Here is a 16153-nt window from a genome sequence, read left to right on the forward strand (position 1 = left end):
TATATGTTTTCAGTTTTTTTTTTTTTATTTTCTGTAGATAACAAGAAAGGGTCAGACCGTGAAACAAGATGTCGAAGGAAATGAAATACGGTAACTAATTATGCTAAGGATTTAGAAAAGCATCAGAAATTTCTGATACCATTTGTGCAATCAATCTTAACGTGCGATTGATCCAGCGCGTTTGTTCAATACATTATGGCTGTAATGTTTTTACGCAGCATTAGCACTTGTAAAATAACGTTAGCTAATCCTCGTAATATTTCTGTATGTATGAACATTACCAAATGAGATAAATTCTCTGGTCAATAATATACATAATACAATTTATTCGATTTATTTAATGCCTATTCGCTAAGTATACTCTGTGTTAAATAAGACGGTATATAATATAATAAATCATTTCAAGTAGCAGCCACTTGGACACCCCTAAAATTAAGCTTAGATAGGTATGTATATGTATATGGTTCTATGAACGACGTATTAAAATTCATCCGTAATAACTGATTAGAATTTGCGATATTACATGGTAAATAAAAATTAAAAACTATACACCTCTACATCAATACTATATCCTTACCCACATTACAATAAATTATCTATAAAATCATATATTCGACGGTAATAAAAATTGATTTTTTATTCGAGGAGATTCGACAATAAATCATTTATCATGGTAATTCCGTATTCGCATCGAGATACGAAGAAAGAAATACAAGTCCGGGGTTCAATTACAAAAAAGTGGAGTTTTGTGCATTGGATTTTATCAGGTATCAATCAATCTGATTCATCATTATTACCATAACTTCTAAGGACATGAGGCTCACAAAGAGCTTTCCATAATGCTTGGAATAATTATGGCACAGATTTTACCCTGTTTTGTTTTGTTTTTTATTTCATTTATCTTTAATCCCGTTATTCAAGTATCGAACTCCACTTTAAGCTGGCTCTTTACTTTACTTAATGTGATGGGCACGCCATGTTATAATCTTACAAAGTATATAAATTGCATTAATACAGAGTAACACTGCAAACCGTACAGTACCATTTGATTGCCGACTAGGATTTTAAATGTGAATTTAATATACATTAAAGATTACAACGATAAGCGAAGTTTTCTTTATAAATGAGAGAAAGCTAGTAAATCGAGAAAAAAGATTAATGTTCAATCAAAGTCTCGGCAACTATGTACATAAATTTCAAGCGCAACTAAGGAATACTCGCGAATTTTTACTACATTATGATTAACTGGGTAATTCTTGGATATGGTTGGTTGAATTTCAAAAGCCGATACACTTAATAGAAAGGTTATTCTACCAACTGTGTTTTTGTTTCAATATTTTCGTTGGGTTTTCAAGATTGTCGAAAGGTTGCCATGGTGTTTGGAAATGTATTGCTACAAATTTAACAAAATTCGTTTTCAAGGGAATATAAAAGAAAAACAAACAACAGTTTTTGATGGAACTTAAAGAATTGTTGTAGACCTTTAGGTGTATCAGGCTTTCAAATGATACAAATTCATTAAAAATAGACTATTACTACCGTAGTACTTAATTTCTGACTAGTATGGGTCTCTACATCAGTGATTTCCATTTTAATTTACAATTAAAGTTATATAAAAGCTTACAGACTAATTTAAATTTCATTACACGCATTGTCACAGAGCGGGGTCAGAAAAACTAGGAGTGTGTGTGTGACAATTTCGTTACAGAATTTCTACTTATCTAGTCCTGTTAGTCATGTTTGGCAAAATACGATTTGACATAACCATGAATTCAGTGTTTTTTTCGTAATCCGTACAGTACAGACAATAATATGTATATAATATGCTATACTTGAGAGAATATCGTCTCCTTCGATTACATTCTATAGAATTCTATTCACGCAATACAGTTAATCACATGACAATATTGTATATATATCTACGCGTCGTACACACCTCAATACCTGGGTGACATTACAATAATTTATATTTGTTTCACAAATTTTTGACACACAAACGCACTAACCTCACCACACTGCATGTGTTGCCAAGTGATGAACATTATTTTGACCAGTACTCAAGTTTTCTAATATTATCGATGAAAAGGTAATGCAAGAATTATCAAAGAGACCATCAGTTTTCTTCAATTGATTGTCTGAATACTTTTTTTTGTTTCTCTGTTTTTTTTTTAACTGTGATTTAATAACATCTAACATTTATCAGTTGCCTTTCTCTGGAAACATGCGTCCACATTGTCATCAGAGTTAAATAAATATGATTATTCAATGCAATTCTAAACGTCCGTGCGATTTTTTTTTTGCGTAAAATTCTTTACGGATTACCTACTTAGACTATACGAAATATGACTAAATGTCGGTTTTTGTTAACTGCTTGCATCATCTTTACTTAGAGATATTTATACCTTATTACCGTTGCGCCAATCTAAGTGTATAATAATTAGTAGAACAGTAAGTACCGAAAACTAATCGTTGTAAAGAAATGCTAATTCTATTCATTACAATTGAACCTTCGTAGAACAAGAAGACTGTATTAGTTCACCCTAAGAATTCTTTGTTGCATACAATTTGATGTATATATTGTATCACTCAGATGTGTGCTCTGATCTACGACCGCATCAGTTTTGTATCACATCAGATGGAATATGAGTTGGTCGAGATTGATTCAACCAAAAGTTTAATGAAACTTCAAATAACTAAAGACGAAATACCAGTAGGAGGGACAGGTACGTAAAGGGTTATTGTGATATGTTTAAACAACTGACTGTTTTACAGTGAGTAAATAGTGATTACCGCCACCATCTCCATTAGTTCTTTCACCATGCAAGTGTACAAATTTATTAACGTTATTCGTGAACTACGACATGAGTACATTTTTCGTACTAAAATACATTTATAATGATTTTACGTAGCGAGTTAAGCATTATGGGCAACATTATAATGCTACGTAAAGATGTCGCAAAATTGAAAAAATTAATTTCCACTAACGAAAGAACCAAGGGTGGCGAGTATTCAAAAGCATTCGCATAAAATGCAAGTTATCTAAATGGATGAGATCAATTGAAAAAGTTACAATATGAAAAAGAAGTAAATCAAGGTGCGATGTTATATCACATAAATGCTTAGTTAGAGATATAGAGAAGTAAAGTTAGAGAGTCCAGCTGAAAGAGAAAAATTGATCCAAAATTGGAAAAAGCTCTTTGTGGTTTTGCTCTTTCAAACTACTGAACTGTTTGCCTGTAAAATTTTTAGCATTCAGTTGGGAATTATTTTTACATTATAGAAAACCGATACCCTGCGTTAATCCTAAAAACGGTACAAAATTTCAATGTTCAATCTTACACTTCTCTGCACTCTATGTTTTCTAATGTGCCGTTTTGGATTTCAAGATTCCTTTACTATAATTACGTTGAGTCATACAAAATAACTTGACTGAGTCGTGACACGAGATAAAAGAGATTCACGGCTGATTTGAAATCGTTCGAAATAATTAATTAGACCACTCATAAGCTCAGCACGAGTAGTCAGAAAAACTCGTTATTAGTACGCTAAAAAATTTGATGCTGATAACGGCCCAGCGTTTGCGACACATCACTATTTTACTTCATTAATATATTAAAAGTTATAAACAATTAAATAAATATGTAATTCTTTGAAATTTCTTGTGGATCTGAAAACCGAAAAAGTCAAAGAAAATCGGTAGAAAATTATGATCACAACTTAAATCACGCTTCTAAGAAAAAAAAAAGACGTACATGCCAATTTAAAAATTTGAGGCACGTATATCAGATAGCAGCCTTAATATTATAAATATTTTATATACGCTCTTGGCGCTCAGAAAGTTTAATCTATAAACTATACATTATAATGCTACCTTGAGTTTTCCCGTAAACTATAAATACCTATCATATAAATTACCATTTTGTGAAAGAAAGCTATTAAAGGCTATAATATTTTGTATTTAGTAGTTAAAAATAAGCTAGTAAGTACGAATAAATTCTGTAAATAATATTCAATGGAATCTCCATTGTCTTCAGGCCATAGGCGAATCCATCAAGTACATAAGTAGTGTAAATTTTAAAAGCCTTTAACTTCATTCTTTTGTATCATTCTGTATATCACGCTATATAAAAGTACTTATATAAAATAAAAATTATTCAAAAAAGGGTATACTCATAAAAAGTATACAACACCCACCTTATCCTTTTACTCTAGGGCAGGATATTCACTAAACTATTATTACATTTGTTATTGAGCATATTTTAGAAATTGTTTGAATCGTTGTAGGAAGTGTATATAATATTATTGATTATATTTTTACTATACATTGTAACCAAGCTTTGTTATTTCATACTTTGAAACTTTTCAACTATCATGCTTATCGATTATCGGTTCTGAGACGGATTTAATAAACCTAGACGTTTTTTTTCCCTTAAGACAGTTTTCACGTATGCACTATTTGAATAAAACAGCTGGGTGCCCTCAGAGAATGAACAGTACTAGACATATACAAATATGTATCAATTTACCATAGAATTTGTACTTCCACGTGTATAATATACGAATCTTTTATAACTAAACAATGACTTCGATGCCGGGAGATGCTCGACTTCTGTTAGTTGGCATATAGTAAGGAGTACTTGTGGATAAATAACAAAGCGACAGAAGAAAATTGATATCTTTGAAATCGCAATTGCAGGCAATAGTACGAGGTAATGGAAAGTTTAAAAGTTTATGAAAATATTAAAACCTGGTTTCAGTATGAAGTGTTGTGAACACCGATTGCAGCTCTGTTATTAGTTCTACCTTGAATACTCTTGTCCACCGTGTTTGGAAATACTAGGAACTTCAGGTTCTTCTCCTTCCTTGTGAATTGTTTCAATGCTTTCAGGCCTGCTGTAATTTGGAAAAAAACAATGCTTCCATTTCAAACAGGATGAGTAATTCAACTTCTGTGCGAACAAGAGCTAGCACTTAAAATGGTCAGTTGACTGTAATCACTCGGACAGTTAATACCTGGATGTAAAATTGCGTTGTAAAAATACTTAGGGTAGTAAATAATGTACATCATTGAAAGAATGAAATTAAGTGGACATCTAGCTAAACGAAATGTTCTGTCAATATTTGCATAGTTCCAAATGAATTCCTCGTATTCGTAGGGCAACATAAAAATTTTAGACTTCCTGTAAATATTGGTCTCACACTGAATAAAATTATATTGAGCACTTAATTTCGTCTCTGAAAAGTACTCGACTTACCTCAGGAAAGAGAAAGTGATCACGCACTGGTTGCGGCTGATCGTATGACGAGCTGCTCATATATCCCGGTGACGGAGATTCACTTTTTTCAAGGACAGGTGTAATATTGGCATAGTTAGAAGTTGGCCCTGTCAATGTACGGCCTTGTTCCACCAAGATGCTTCGATCTATTTTATAATATTCCTTTCCGCTACGCGGCCGAAGAGTTGTGGCCACCTGACGTCCACCCAATCTGTTGACAAAGTTATGTCCAATGAAATTGAACATCAAATAGACTTTATCTATTTTCTTGTTTAAATTTACTTCTACAAGTATATCTTACCTAAGATTGTCTGGGGTATCTGATGATGAATGCGAGGACAAAGATAATGTTTCGATGTAATCAGACATATCGGATGTACCGCTGCTTGTACTTCGAGAATCTGTGTACGGTGTAGCGGATACTTCGCCTGGGCTACTGAAACCTTTTGTGCCTTTGGGAACACAGGCAGGTATGTCTCCTTCGGCAGATGAAGATTTCGTTGGTATTTTTAGTTTTTGAAATTGAAAGGAAAGCTCGCGAAGTGGGTCACTGGATTTTGATTTTCTTGGTAGACTGTTATGGAAGCAGACTGGAGGGGTACTTTTGTGGGATATTGATATCAAATGTCTTCTTGCTGAATTAGTAGTAATTATGGGTAGTTCGAATTCCCCAAATTCAGTTCCTCTGTGACTCAGAGAGCCAGTCGATACGCCAGAGTCGTTGCTGCTCGAAGAGTCGCGGTTATGTCCCGTCTTTGATGGTACAGAAGATGAGCGTCGAATTTTTATTGAACACGGCTGAGGAGATGACGCGGAAGTCTCCTCGCTGTCGTGATAAGGTTTCGGCTCTGAATCTACGCACAAAGTTCGTCTATCTTTATTCATCAGTAACTCTTTATCAGCCTCGCTGGAACACTTGTGAATTGTCAGATTTGAAGGGAACAAAGTAAGTTTTTCGTCATTCGTATAATGTGCAGATTCTGCAGAATATGATCTCTTCCTTGCTAGTAGACCAATATTACCAGAAGCCTCTGTGCTATTTGCGGAGTCCAAGAGTCGGCGTCTGAGGTAGGGACTAGATAACATCGCTGATCCAGGTACTCGATATTCAGATTCAGATCTTTTTTTGCTTCCCTCTATTAATTGGGATCCAGTCAAAGTTGGATTACTGCTGCTCTTTCCGGTGCTACAAATTCTGGATAAAACTTCTTTGGAACAAGCGTTGTGGGCCGGTTGCATCGCTAAGTACCCAGGGTACGGCTTCTTCGGCATTTCTTTCTCTGGGTTCATCATCAAGTAATCATTCTCTTCATCTTTTGCATGCCCACATTTGGTGCAGAACTTTGTATTTTCATTCACCTCGGAAGCTTCAGATTCCTTCAACTCTTCGGAAAACTTGGCTGCCTCATCTCGTGATATTCCTGCTTTGGCTAAAACATCCTTGCTGTTTTCATAGTGTTCTAAAGATTGGGTAAAATCAATATTTGCATAATTTATCTGCTTTGATTCTGGTTGCGTATCTATTACCGGTTCAATGTTTGCATAATTGTTATCAACTCCGGTACTTTCACTCTGACAGCCACACTTTTCTTTAGCAGTTTCAGGACCATGATCATCTTCAGTACTTTTGTCACTTGTTGCATAAACCGCTATTTCTCCACTGGCGTTCACAACCGGCATCTTCCCTTCACCAGACAGCCGTACTGGATGCACGGCATCTAACACAATGCCTGCCCCTCGACGACAATAAGGTAAAACAAAACCAGCCCAGCTCATTACGTTGTGACATGGACAAGCGGATGTACGCGGGGATTGAGAAGTCAGCTTGGTAGGACAGCCACACTGTTGTAAAGCAACTGCTTGTGGCACAAGCGGAGTGTCGTAATTTGCATACATTTTTGGCAACGCAAGAATTTCCTTGATTTTTCTAGGCGTATCGTAATACTGATCAGTGGACGAAGTTCGTTCCATAGACAATGCGTGGCGAATTATTGTTTTTGGAACATCATAGTTTTCATATGGCCCAGTTGTATTGGCTATGTTGTTTTGAACTGCTGGTGGCTTTGTTGAGCAAGAACAAGGATATTCTGGTTGTGGAAGTGGCATCGGAGGCTTCTTAGCTTTTCTAACACACGAAGAATGTGGCTTCGGCGGTCTGGGAGGAGAGACTAACTGCTTAGGAGCAAAGCTCTGCGGGTTTTGAGTTTGGAAAACTTTACTAGACACGCAATGGCACTCTGCCTGTTGGGACACCGAGTAATCACTTTCATGACTACTGCTGCTATAGGAAGAGAGCGAGAGTCTGTCAAACGCTCGAAGTGGTTGCTGACAACCCCCAAGTGGAGCAGGACTGCTAGAGTGAGTCATTGTCGAAGTTGTGCCCGATGTAGATGACTTGGAAAGTGTTCCCAATTTGCTGATACAGCTGGAGCATCTTTCAAGCATTGAATTATTTCCTTGGACAATTGAGCAGCTGTGCCACTCTCCTGGTTGATCATGTAATTCTGATATGGAAGCATCCCGACACCCGTAATCACTGTCCAAATCTGTCTGCTGCCTGCTTTCAGTCGAGGACCAGTACGGCGAGCCTTCATTTTTGCAGTTGTCGCACTGCCCTTCGTAGGATCCTGTATTATACAGCAATGATGGAAAGGAATCGCTAACCCTTGTTTCAGATCGAGAAAATTGCCTTCTGGGACTGTCACATGCTGCAAGTTCACGAGCAGTTGGTCTTTTTCGTGTACTGAGCTTTCCTTCGGCTGCCAATTGCAAGGTTTTTATAATGTCATCTCCTTGATCTGTAACAAGAACGTGCAGGCCTTCTCCACGGCCGCATCTTGAGCCTCCCTCAAAACAAAATCTTCCCTCAACGACCCCATAACGACGAAGATGTGCAATTTCCCAAACCCCAGCGAGCCTTGGCGGTACTCCAGTGGTAATACAGAAGCGACGATTTTGTATGTGAATATGTGCTGGGCCGCTTAAAAGCTTTGCTTTTGTCGGTGCCGAGGAGATGAGAATCAGGAATTGTTGATCTGAAGACAAATCGTATACTTCGTCATGCAATTTTTTTCAGTTACACAGTATGAAAAAAAGGCAGATTCTTGCATAGTAAATTGACAATGACAAGTCTCAAGGTGATCAATTCTCTTTTGTACAATCCCACTTGTCTAGTCAGTAATTTGTTTGCAAACTCTACGTAAATATGAGAAGGAATAGTGCAAAACACGTATAGCCAAAGTGTTTTTGTTTTCCACTTCTTAAAATTTAGAACTCATAAAAGCTACAGCAATGTCAATAGTTAAATGATATATTATCAAATGTAAATGTTGAATAAAAAAAAAGTATCAGGACATTAATTTAGTAATATTAGAAACCAACCTTCGCCCAAATTGTTGGATATCTTGACTTGCCACTGTATTAGTCTCTCACGAGTATCGAAAGCAAGAACTACCGTAACATCTTGGCAAATAATGGCAATTGTGTTAGATTCTTTGTCAAGGGTAAATCCACTTTCTACCCCAAGAAAGTGTTGTAAGCTAAGCGAGGCCTTGGTTTGACCTTGTTTGTATCGGTCTTTGCTATCTCCGTAAAGTTGCAAGTGTAAGCAGTCTGAAAAATACAAAATACGTTGCTGATTTTAAGTAAAAACTCTATACAGCTTAGTGTATTGAAGGATTATTATGATATTAGTATTTAATAACGTATTAATATTTGCATACCAAACTTCAAGGATAAAGGCTTATTGTACATATTCATTTTCACTTATGCACACATACTTTATTAAAGAGAATTATTACATTCGGTAAATTGTAAAGACTTTTGATAAAACCAATTCAAAGAATGAATTGCTGTGGTAACACAAATATGAAGCAGACATACTGAGAGGCTGATTAAAAACACATAATTCTCTTTTTCTTTATACTTCTAATGAGGCTACACTGAATGCTTACTGCAAGAAAACACAATACTGTTACACATACAGTAATTACTGCAAAGAGCTGCCGGGCTTTTGTTGTTTTTTCAATTCAACTCTAAGAGTCGTTTTCTATGAGTCAATTACTGTTCCTCCTGAGCATTTTATTCATACTTCAAGAGGGTGCATAGTTGTCAATGTTAAGGTGTAGGTGATTTTTCACTGTTAACTACACCAAGAATTAGTTGACAAATTTTGTGATCAATTCTAATCAGGAAAAACGGATTTATCACAAGATTGAGAATCACTAAAGTTAAGGCCTGCAAATGTCAGTATTTCATTTTATGCAATGCTTGTTCTGGCGTATATTTTGCTGATGAAAACATTTGTTTGCAAACAATGTGGTAACAGCTAATTGTAAGTGTTTAAAATTAATGATAACAATGCAAGCCAATATACTGATTTCAAAGATATTTTGAAATTGGTTTTATGAATAATAAGAAGTAGATTATATTGAGTTTTTGTTTTTGGCTTTTAAGTTATCTAAAAGATTTATCTCTCAACTGAGATAGTATTCAAGATATCCATAAATACACACATAGATATTATTGTGAAATTTTTGGATTTTTTCAATTGCTGATGACTTGGTATATTAGTAAGAAAGGCAACTGTGATAACAAGTAAAGTGAGAAATTACTTTAAAACCTTTTCAAACACATGTACCCTACTAATAATATAGATTTTATATTTCTACATTCAATTTATTTGATAAAACAACATAACATATGTCGACATATTATTACCTGCCACAGGGGACAATTTTCTCATGACGCACCACCTTGACTTCCACTGAAAATAAGGAATTGTTGTGAATAAGTGATCATTCGTTGAATCAAGTTTTGCCCTGTAGCCAGTTTTTTTTCATAATATATAATAACAGGATAAAATTTTTTGAGCTTAAGGATAAAGAAGAATGTACAAAGACTTTACATAGTGAAATTCACAATATATTTAAAAGGAAAAAAAGAAGATGATAAGCTCAGCGTAAGCAGGGCAGAGATAACGAGGCACTTGACTGTACAGTTTCATATTGTTTCCTGCAAGTGGTTAATCACAGATAATAACTTGCAGCTGGTATTTTTTTTACGTTCTGTTTGCTGTATGTGAAAAAACAAGGCCACTAAACCCAATGACTTGTTTACTTAGTAAGAGCAGTAAATATGCTTTTCCATCGTAATCTGGGTCCTGTATCTGTTTATGATGTAATAAACATTTTTTCACCCATGTACGTTTACGAGTGAAGAGAAAGGAATAAAATTCAAGTATGAAAAAAATCTCTCTTTTATTTCCAGCAGTCACGTGCATATGTTTATTATCGTGATAAGGTGTTTTTAAAACTGCATTATTGTAATCACACGGACTTTGAACGTTCGGTTGGAGCCTTTCACTCACTCTCTGTCTCTCTCGCTCCTTTTCATGCAACATCATTTGTTGGGCCTGTTTTTTGGAACATCGATGAAATGATCGGAAATGTGCAGCCGGCGGTATCGAATTGTATCGAAGTTTCATACGTAAGCGTATCCGAATAATTATACTAGGTCAAATAACGAAGGCTGCTGTACGATAGAATGCCCAAATACAATAGCCCTGGGATTATATATTGTGTTCGGTGGCTTTGTTTTGTCGAAAGCGTCGCGGAGCGTATGTGAGAGTGAATTAAAGGCGATACATGTTCGCGTGATAATTTTTGCATGTAAGCCGAACATTGTCAAACGAAACTAAACTCACCTTCTTGCCATCCCGAAACTTGACGTTTCCCTCGATAATGCAATTGTTATCCACCATTGTAGAAGACCACTAAACTTTACATTACCAGCACACCTTCCCTCACTGCCGGAATACTTTTTTTTAACACCGAAATACCGTCGCACTACACCGCATCGTTTGATCACAATGATGAATTTCGTTCTTATTTGCATTTCATTACTAGACAGGGGGGGATAACGTGCTCGCTAATCATCTGCCGAAATCCATACCCGTCGCCGAGCGACCTTCCATTTTCACTTCCTCGTACCTCACTGATACACCATAAAGCAACACCGAGGAGGCTGGAAAACTGCCGCACTCGATTCTCAGCTCGGCTCATGGATTTCATAGTTCACCTCACGCCCTGCGCGAGGGCACCACTAATCTGCGTTGTAAAAGAACCAACACGAATTTACACGAGTAGAGGCATTATACTTTATGACGTCAAGACGGTGCGCGGCTGCTTGCCGACACGCAGGCGCTTAGATAACTTCTTATTACGATTTTTTAATCAACGCCTACGACGTTTACGAGGCGGTGAAATATGGAGCGCATAAAGCGTATTGAAGAAGACCAGCGAAAGTTAACTTTGATAAAATGGAGAAATACGCGGTTATTATTTTCTTCAAAACTTCATTTATTAGTCGGAGGAAAAACATCACCAAACAAAACTTTTTTTTTTTTTGTCAAGAGTTTGAGACACTATAGTGATTGGAATCAGGCTATCTTCCCAACTTGAAAGCTTACAAAATATCCGAATCTTTCTTTTTTTTTATTTGTAAAATAATCATTTGTAATTGAATTTATTTAGTTCGTGTACAAGATGCGATCTCAGTTAGATACAGACCGAAGAAATAACTTACGTTACAATTATATTTATTATTTTACACCAGACGGTCGTTTGTAGCTGTTATTAGTGTTAATTTTGACATAACTATGTATACTTATGGAACATAGCGTGAATTATGTATCCATGCAACAGTCTCTCGTCGGTAATATTTTTTAATTCTTTTGATACTCAATAAATGTCTCAAATCAATAACTTACATTTATAGCCGATGGTTAGGCATGATAATAAAAACTTTATTTACACCATAAAAATAAAAAGCTATATGATCACACACACAAAAATGTCTAGAATAAGAGCCTACAATCGGTAGTAGGTGACGAGTTAAAATAAAATACTGGGGTAGGACCGATCTGACTGATTGTAAGTTTCTATACCTATACGACAGATAAAACTTACGGTTGTTTCTCTCTTCTTGGAATATTGAAGTGATCGCAAATACGACATACTTTTTTCATTGCATGCGAGAGATGAATATCTTCGATTACAAAAATTCAGATACTTACATGCCTGGATGAAGAGCAACATTACTTTAATAACTCATCAGCGAGTAGACCTTTACGATTTTTTCTGGGTACCGTGTTAATAAGCTCATTTCTCACATTATATAGACTGATCTAGATCATCATTTTCTCATTTTTACCTACGTGCACATCTTAAACAAAAGAGGTAAGATGATCGTCGTGATTGTATAAGTAACGTAGGAAGCTCCGCTTTCGACACTGGGTTCCGTAGTATCCGTTTCACTGAAAGTGATCCTCCACTCAATCGCAGGATAAACAGGGCTGCGTAGTGTCAAATATTCGGCCACGACGTCAGCAAGAGTATCATCTGCAATAAAATAATAAAAGCTGAGTAACGGATTTCGTAAACAGTGAGAACATTATTTTATTTAGCAAGTATGTCTTGTCGAGAGAAGATCACTTGCGTATCTATAGATAAACAATACCTTTGGGAGCCCTAAAGAATGATCAATATTTTCCATTTAAAATAACGGTAAAGAGAGAGGGAATTGATTTCTTACCTGCTCTTTTCATATCCAAATCAGACAGCATGCTAAATCCATCGCCACCTGAATACATGTAGTCATTTGTAATTACCGAGTACGTTTCTGTTTCATTCAGATCACTGTATGTAGGAATATTGCAATTGCCACAGCGAACTTTGACGGAAACCACTTTGGAGTAAACGGGCTGGCTGAGATCATAAGTCACCTAAGTAGACGAATACGTAACAGTTAGAATGATCATAACGATATTTTTATGTAAATCAAATTGTTACCTGAATTCCGGATACTTGTAGGAAAGCACCCTTAGCATCTTCATTCGGATCTCCAGTCATGTAGTAAACACCCCATTCAAGCATCGATATCAATACCTCACCAGTCATAGTGACGATGATTGGTTGGTTACCGAATGGAAGTACAGTAAGAACATCCGCCATTGAAATCTAGATGGAGAATACAAGAAGTAGGCATTAGGCGTCGACTGAAGCGCTTTATACTAAAAATTATCAAAGAAGTATAGCCATTATGATACGTATTGCTGTATTGTACTCACCTGAGAATCGGTACTAGCGGGTATAGAAGTTCTGATACTGCCGCTATTCATGACAGCAATCGGTGCGTCCGTCCATCCATCAGATCCGTTGTACTGCCTGGAGATCTGATAGAAGTAAGAAAATGGTCGATAATTTGATGCCGAATTGACAGAAAATAAGTGTTCAAACCACTCACTTACGTAATCAATCATGGCGTCCGTCACTAGATTTCCCATATTACACTCTTGGCGACGGCAGACGTCGGCATCGCCATTAAGAAGGACGCTACTACTTCCGACATAGGTGATTGTCAAATTATTGATCGCCGCACGCCAGTTTTCCAACTCTTCCACTACGTCTTCAGCCTGGAAAAAAATGAAACAAATTCATCGAATGCCGCGTCGATCATTAACTTAATTATTTCGTACCTGCTCGACGCTTGAGTCAAGAAGAATGGGATTTCCCTCAATGTGTGTGAGATCACCTTCGGAGTCGAAGGTTACGGAAAAGTTTCCGATGTACTTGGTGTACGCGTAAGCTTGGACCACGTAGACTATTTTGCCGCTACTCTGAGTTATAGCTGTAGGATACAAGCCTACAGGGACTTCGGTATCTGGCTGAGTTCCTGGACACATAGTTAAAACATTAGTACTTATAACGCAGGCACTGTCAATCACAACATTTTTAGACGATTGAAACGTATACGAAAACCTGTACAGTCCATCAACGTAGCGTCCAACTAGATAATGCTATCCATGACTTACAGATATTATGCAGGTAACGTGACCAGGAAAACTTAGAAGAGTTAGTCGGCTTACCGTTGAACAGAAATGTGTTGGTATGGCCACCTACTACGAGGTCTATGTCCTCGACTTCGGCGGCGATTGTCTTGTCCATCGTGAACCCAGAGTGTCCAAGAGCGATTAGGATATTAACCCCGCTCTCCTTAAGTCGTGCAGCTTCTTCGGTTATCGCCGCGACCTCCTCATCGAAGATGACGTTGTCTGTCGTCGCGAGGAGTTTGGTTTCCGGGGTCAGATAACCGATGATTCCAACTTGGGTGCCGTTAATATCGATGACCGTACTCTTGGCAAGTTTCGTAGCTCCAAGCTCTGGCTCGTTTGTCAAGTTCAAATTTGCCGCGAGTACAGGAAACGTGGCATTTTCGATGAATGGAATCAGCCCAGTGACGCCTTGATCAAACTCGTGGTTCCCTAGTGACTGTAAATATAAACGTCAAAGCTAGAGTCTACTTTTCCACTTTGCTGGAGAGCAAGTAACATGCAGCAGAGCATTTTTGAAAACATCGAAGACCGCGTTCCGATATCTCCTACATACTCTCATTGTTCGGGCAGATCAGTCGATTTAATTTCGTACAAGTCTGCTATTGCGCAACTCATTATTGCTTGCGATCTTTAAACACGTAGTCAAGTCCGAGACATTATTGAAAACGGAGTTATCTTAAGGCCGAGTAATTGATATTCCGATTAAAAAGTTGATCTCGCAGTTTTGTGTCATCAAGTACTTTTGTAACTTCCGTCAACAATACATTGCTGGTCATCGAGTCGTCAAGTGGCAAATTGTGACCCTCGTGAATTTTCACGGCTATAGCTTCCCTGGTTAGTATAACGCTCTCCATAAATACATCTGCCGTTTTATACCTGACACTAAAATACGTGTTCTAATTATCTTTTCGGGTACCGCAAACAGCTCAAATTGAAATTGTATACCATCTATCAAGTCTTATCAAGAGGGTATCGCATTTGAACACGCATATTTAGTGAGAATACACGAGATGTGTAACACCCATGTCACGTAGCAATTTCTTTGGTAGCGTTACAAGAATTGAGCGATGTTCTACAACCACTTATCACACGAAATACGTCGTGTTTGGATTACAGTGATATCTCAATTGAATCCTGTGATAACGGTTATCGTTTGCAAAATAAAAACCAACGTGGAGATGCAGTAGCGTGCTAGCAGTTGTAGCTTTTCATAGATCTGAGACAAGCGATCGTCGCAGATAGCTCACCATTGCGTCTGGGTTCAGAAGGTTCAAGAATCTCGCGACAATTTTCCATCGATGAACAATGAACCAGATGCTGCCTTGGTACGTGTCTCCGGCATCCAGGTAGAGTGTCGGGACACTTCCAGCTCGAGCACTTCTGACCACTGTCGCTACTCGGCCGAAACCTCCGATGCATTCGTTGTTCGCTGCGTCCGCATCGCTGCACGTGCCGAATAACGTTGAGGTCTGTTCGAACCTGCGTAAACAGAATATCGGGTTACCATTACGCCACCATAAATTCTGCGTTTCGTTTTGTGTTTGCACATAAATTCGGTAACTTCTTGAATCGGCCGTTCTGCGAGGTACACGGTTGATCTTTTTTAAAATTAAACTATTCCGCGAATATACCGCCTACTTTTAGACTCTCGACGTTCACCGGAATTTACATCAGTTTCCCTATTATGAGATTTGATGGCCACGCACAGTTATTACCAGTATAATGATATTTCGGGTTAACTTAATGGTTGGCTATGAAAACTATCTATAGCTCTCGATTGTTTCATACGATACACGAGGGCTGTTTTGAGACTCTGTTACCATGAAAAATTGGTAGAATTTACTACGATTTAGTATTACAGTGTTCTGACTCAATCGTCGCGAAATACGCATGAATTAACGGCCAGAGGTCAAGAAGTACGACGTACAGTCAAAATCTGAGCAGTACTAACCCCGAAAATGATGATCTTTCGAAATTACCGAGA

At 37.3% G+C, this 16153-nt stretch overlaps 2 protein-coding genes across 8 annotated transcripts in view; both read right to left on the reverse strand.

The window, feature by feature from the left end:
* Positions 1-306: 306 nt before the first annotated feature.
* LOC124223805 (uncharacterized) lies at positions 307-11310 on the reverse strand. 2 transcript variants are annotated; one of them, XM_046636113.2, is made up of 7 exons: positions 10981-11310; positions 9996-10041; positions 8658-8888; positions 6299-8311; positions 5578-6130; positions 5256-5487; positions 307-4893 (listed from the first exon to the last, which is right to left on the reverse strand). In XM_046636113.2, exons 1-7 carry the CDS (start codon positions 11035-11037, stop codon positions 4885-4887), a joined length of 3141 nt encoding a protein of 1046 aa, XP_046492069.1. In that variant the 5' UTR covers positions 11038-11310; the 3' UTR covers positions 307-4884. The 2 variants fall into 2 exon arrangements, with proteins under 2 accessions (XP_046492069.1, XP_046492062.1); XM_046636106.2 differs by having other exon boundaries at positions 5578-8311.
* A 475-nt stretch (positions 11311-11785) lies between these two features.
* Positions 11786-16153, reverse strand: part of LOC124224635 (protein 5NUC) — a 58777-nt gene continuing 54409 nt past the window's right edge. For all 6 annotated transcript variants that reach the window (XM_046636622.2, XM_046636620.2, XM_046636618.2 and 3 more), the window contains 8 exons: positions 15417-15648; positions 14203-14605; positions 13813-14009; positions 13585-13749; positions 13405-13509; positions 13127-13294; positions 12870-13059; positions 11786-12676 (listed from right to left, as the gene is read on the reverse strand). In XM_046636622.2, the coding sequence (XP_046492578.1) occupies positions 12489-12676; positions 12870-13059; positions 13127-13294; positions 13405-13509; positions 13585-13749; positions 13813-14009; positions 14203-14605; positions 15417-15648 (1648 nt within the window). In that variant the 3' untranslated portion in view covers positions 11786-12488. The remainder of the gene's footprint in view (positions 12677-12869; positions 13060-13126; positions 13295-13404; positions 13510-13584; positions 13750-13812; positions 14010-14202; positions 14606-15416; positions 15649-16153) is intronic.

This window comes from Neodiprion pinetum, chromosome 1, assembly GCF_021155775.2.
Source record: "Neodiprion pinetum isolate iyNeoPine1 chromosome 1, iyNeoPine1.2, whole genome shotgun sequence".
Lineage (NCBI taxonomy): Eukaryota > Metazoa > Arthropoda > Insecta > Hymenoptera > Diprionidae > Neodiprion > Neodiprion pinetum.

What these genes read in the sequence shown, in the direction of transcription:
- LOC124223805 (XM_046636106.2), bottom strand. Translation starts at nt 11,037, where the DNA reads ATGGTGGATAACAATTGCATTATCGAGGGAAACGTCAAGTTTCGGGAT. An exon ending in AGTTTCGGGATGGCAAGAAG is followed by an intron (nt 10,042 to 10,980) that starts GTGAGTTTAGTT and finishes CCTTATTTTCAG; the next exon opens with TGGAAGTCAAGGTGGTGCGT. An exon ending in AAAATTGTCCCCTGTGGCAG is followed by an intron (nt 8,889 to 9,995) that starts GTAATAATATGT and finishes TGTATTTTTCAG; the next exon opens with ACTGCTTACACTTGCAACTT.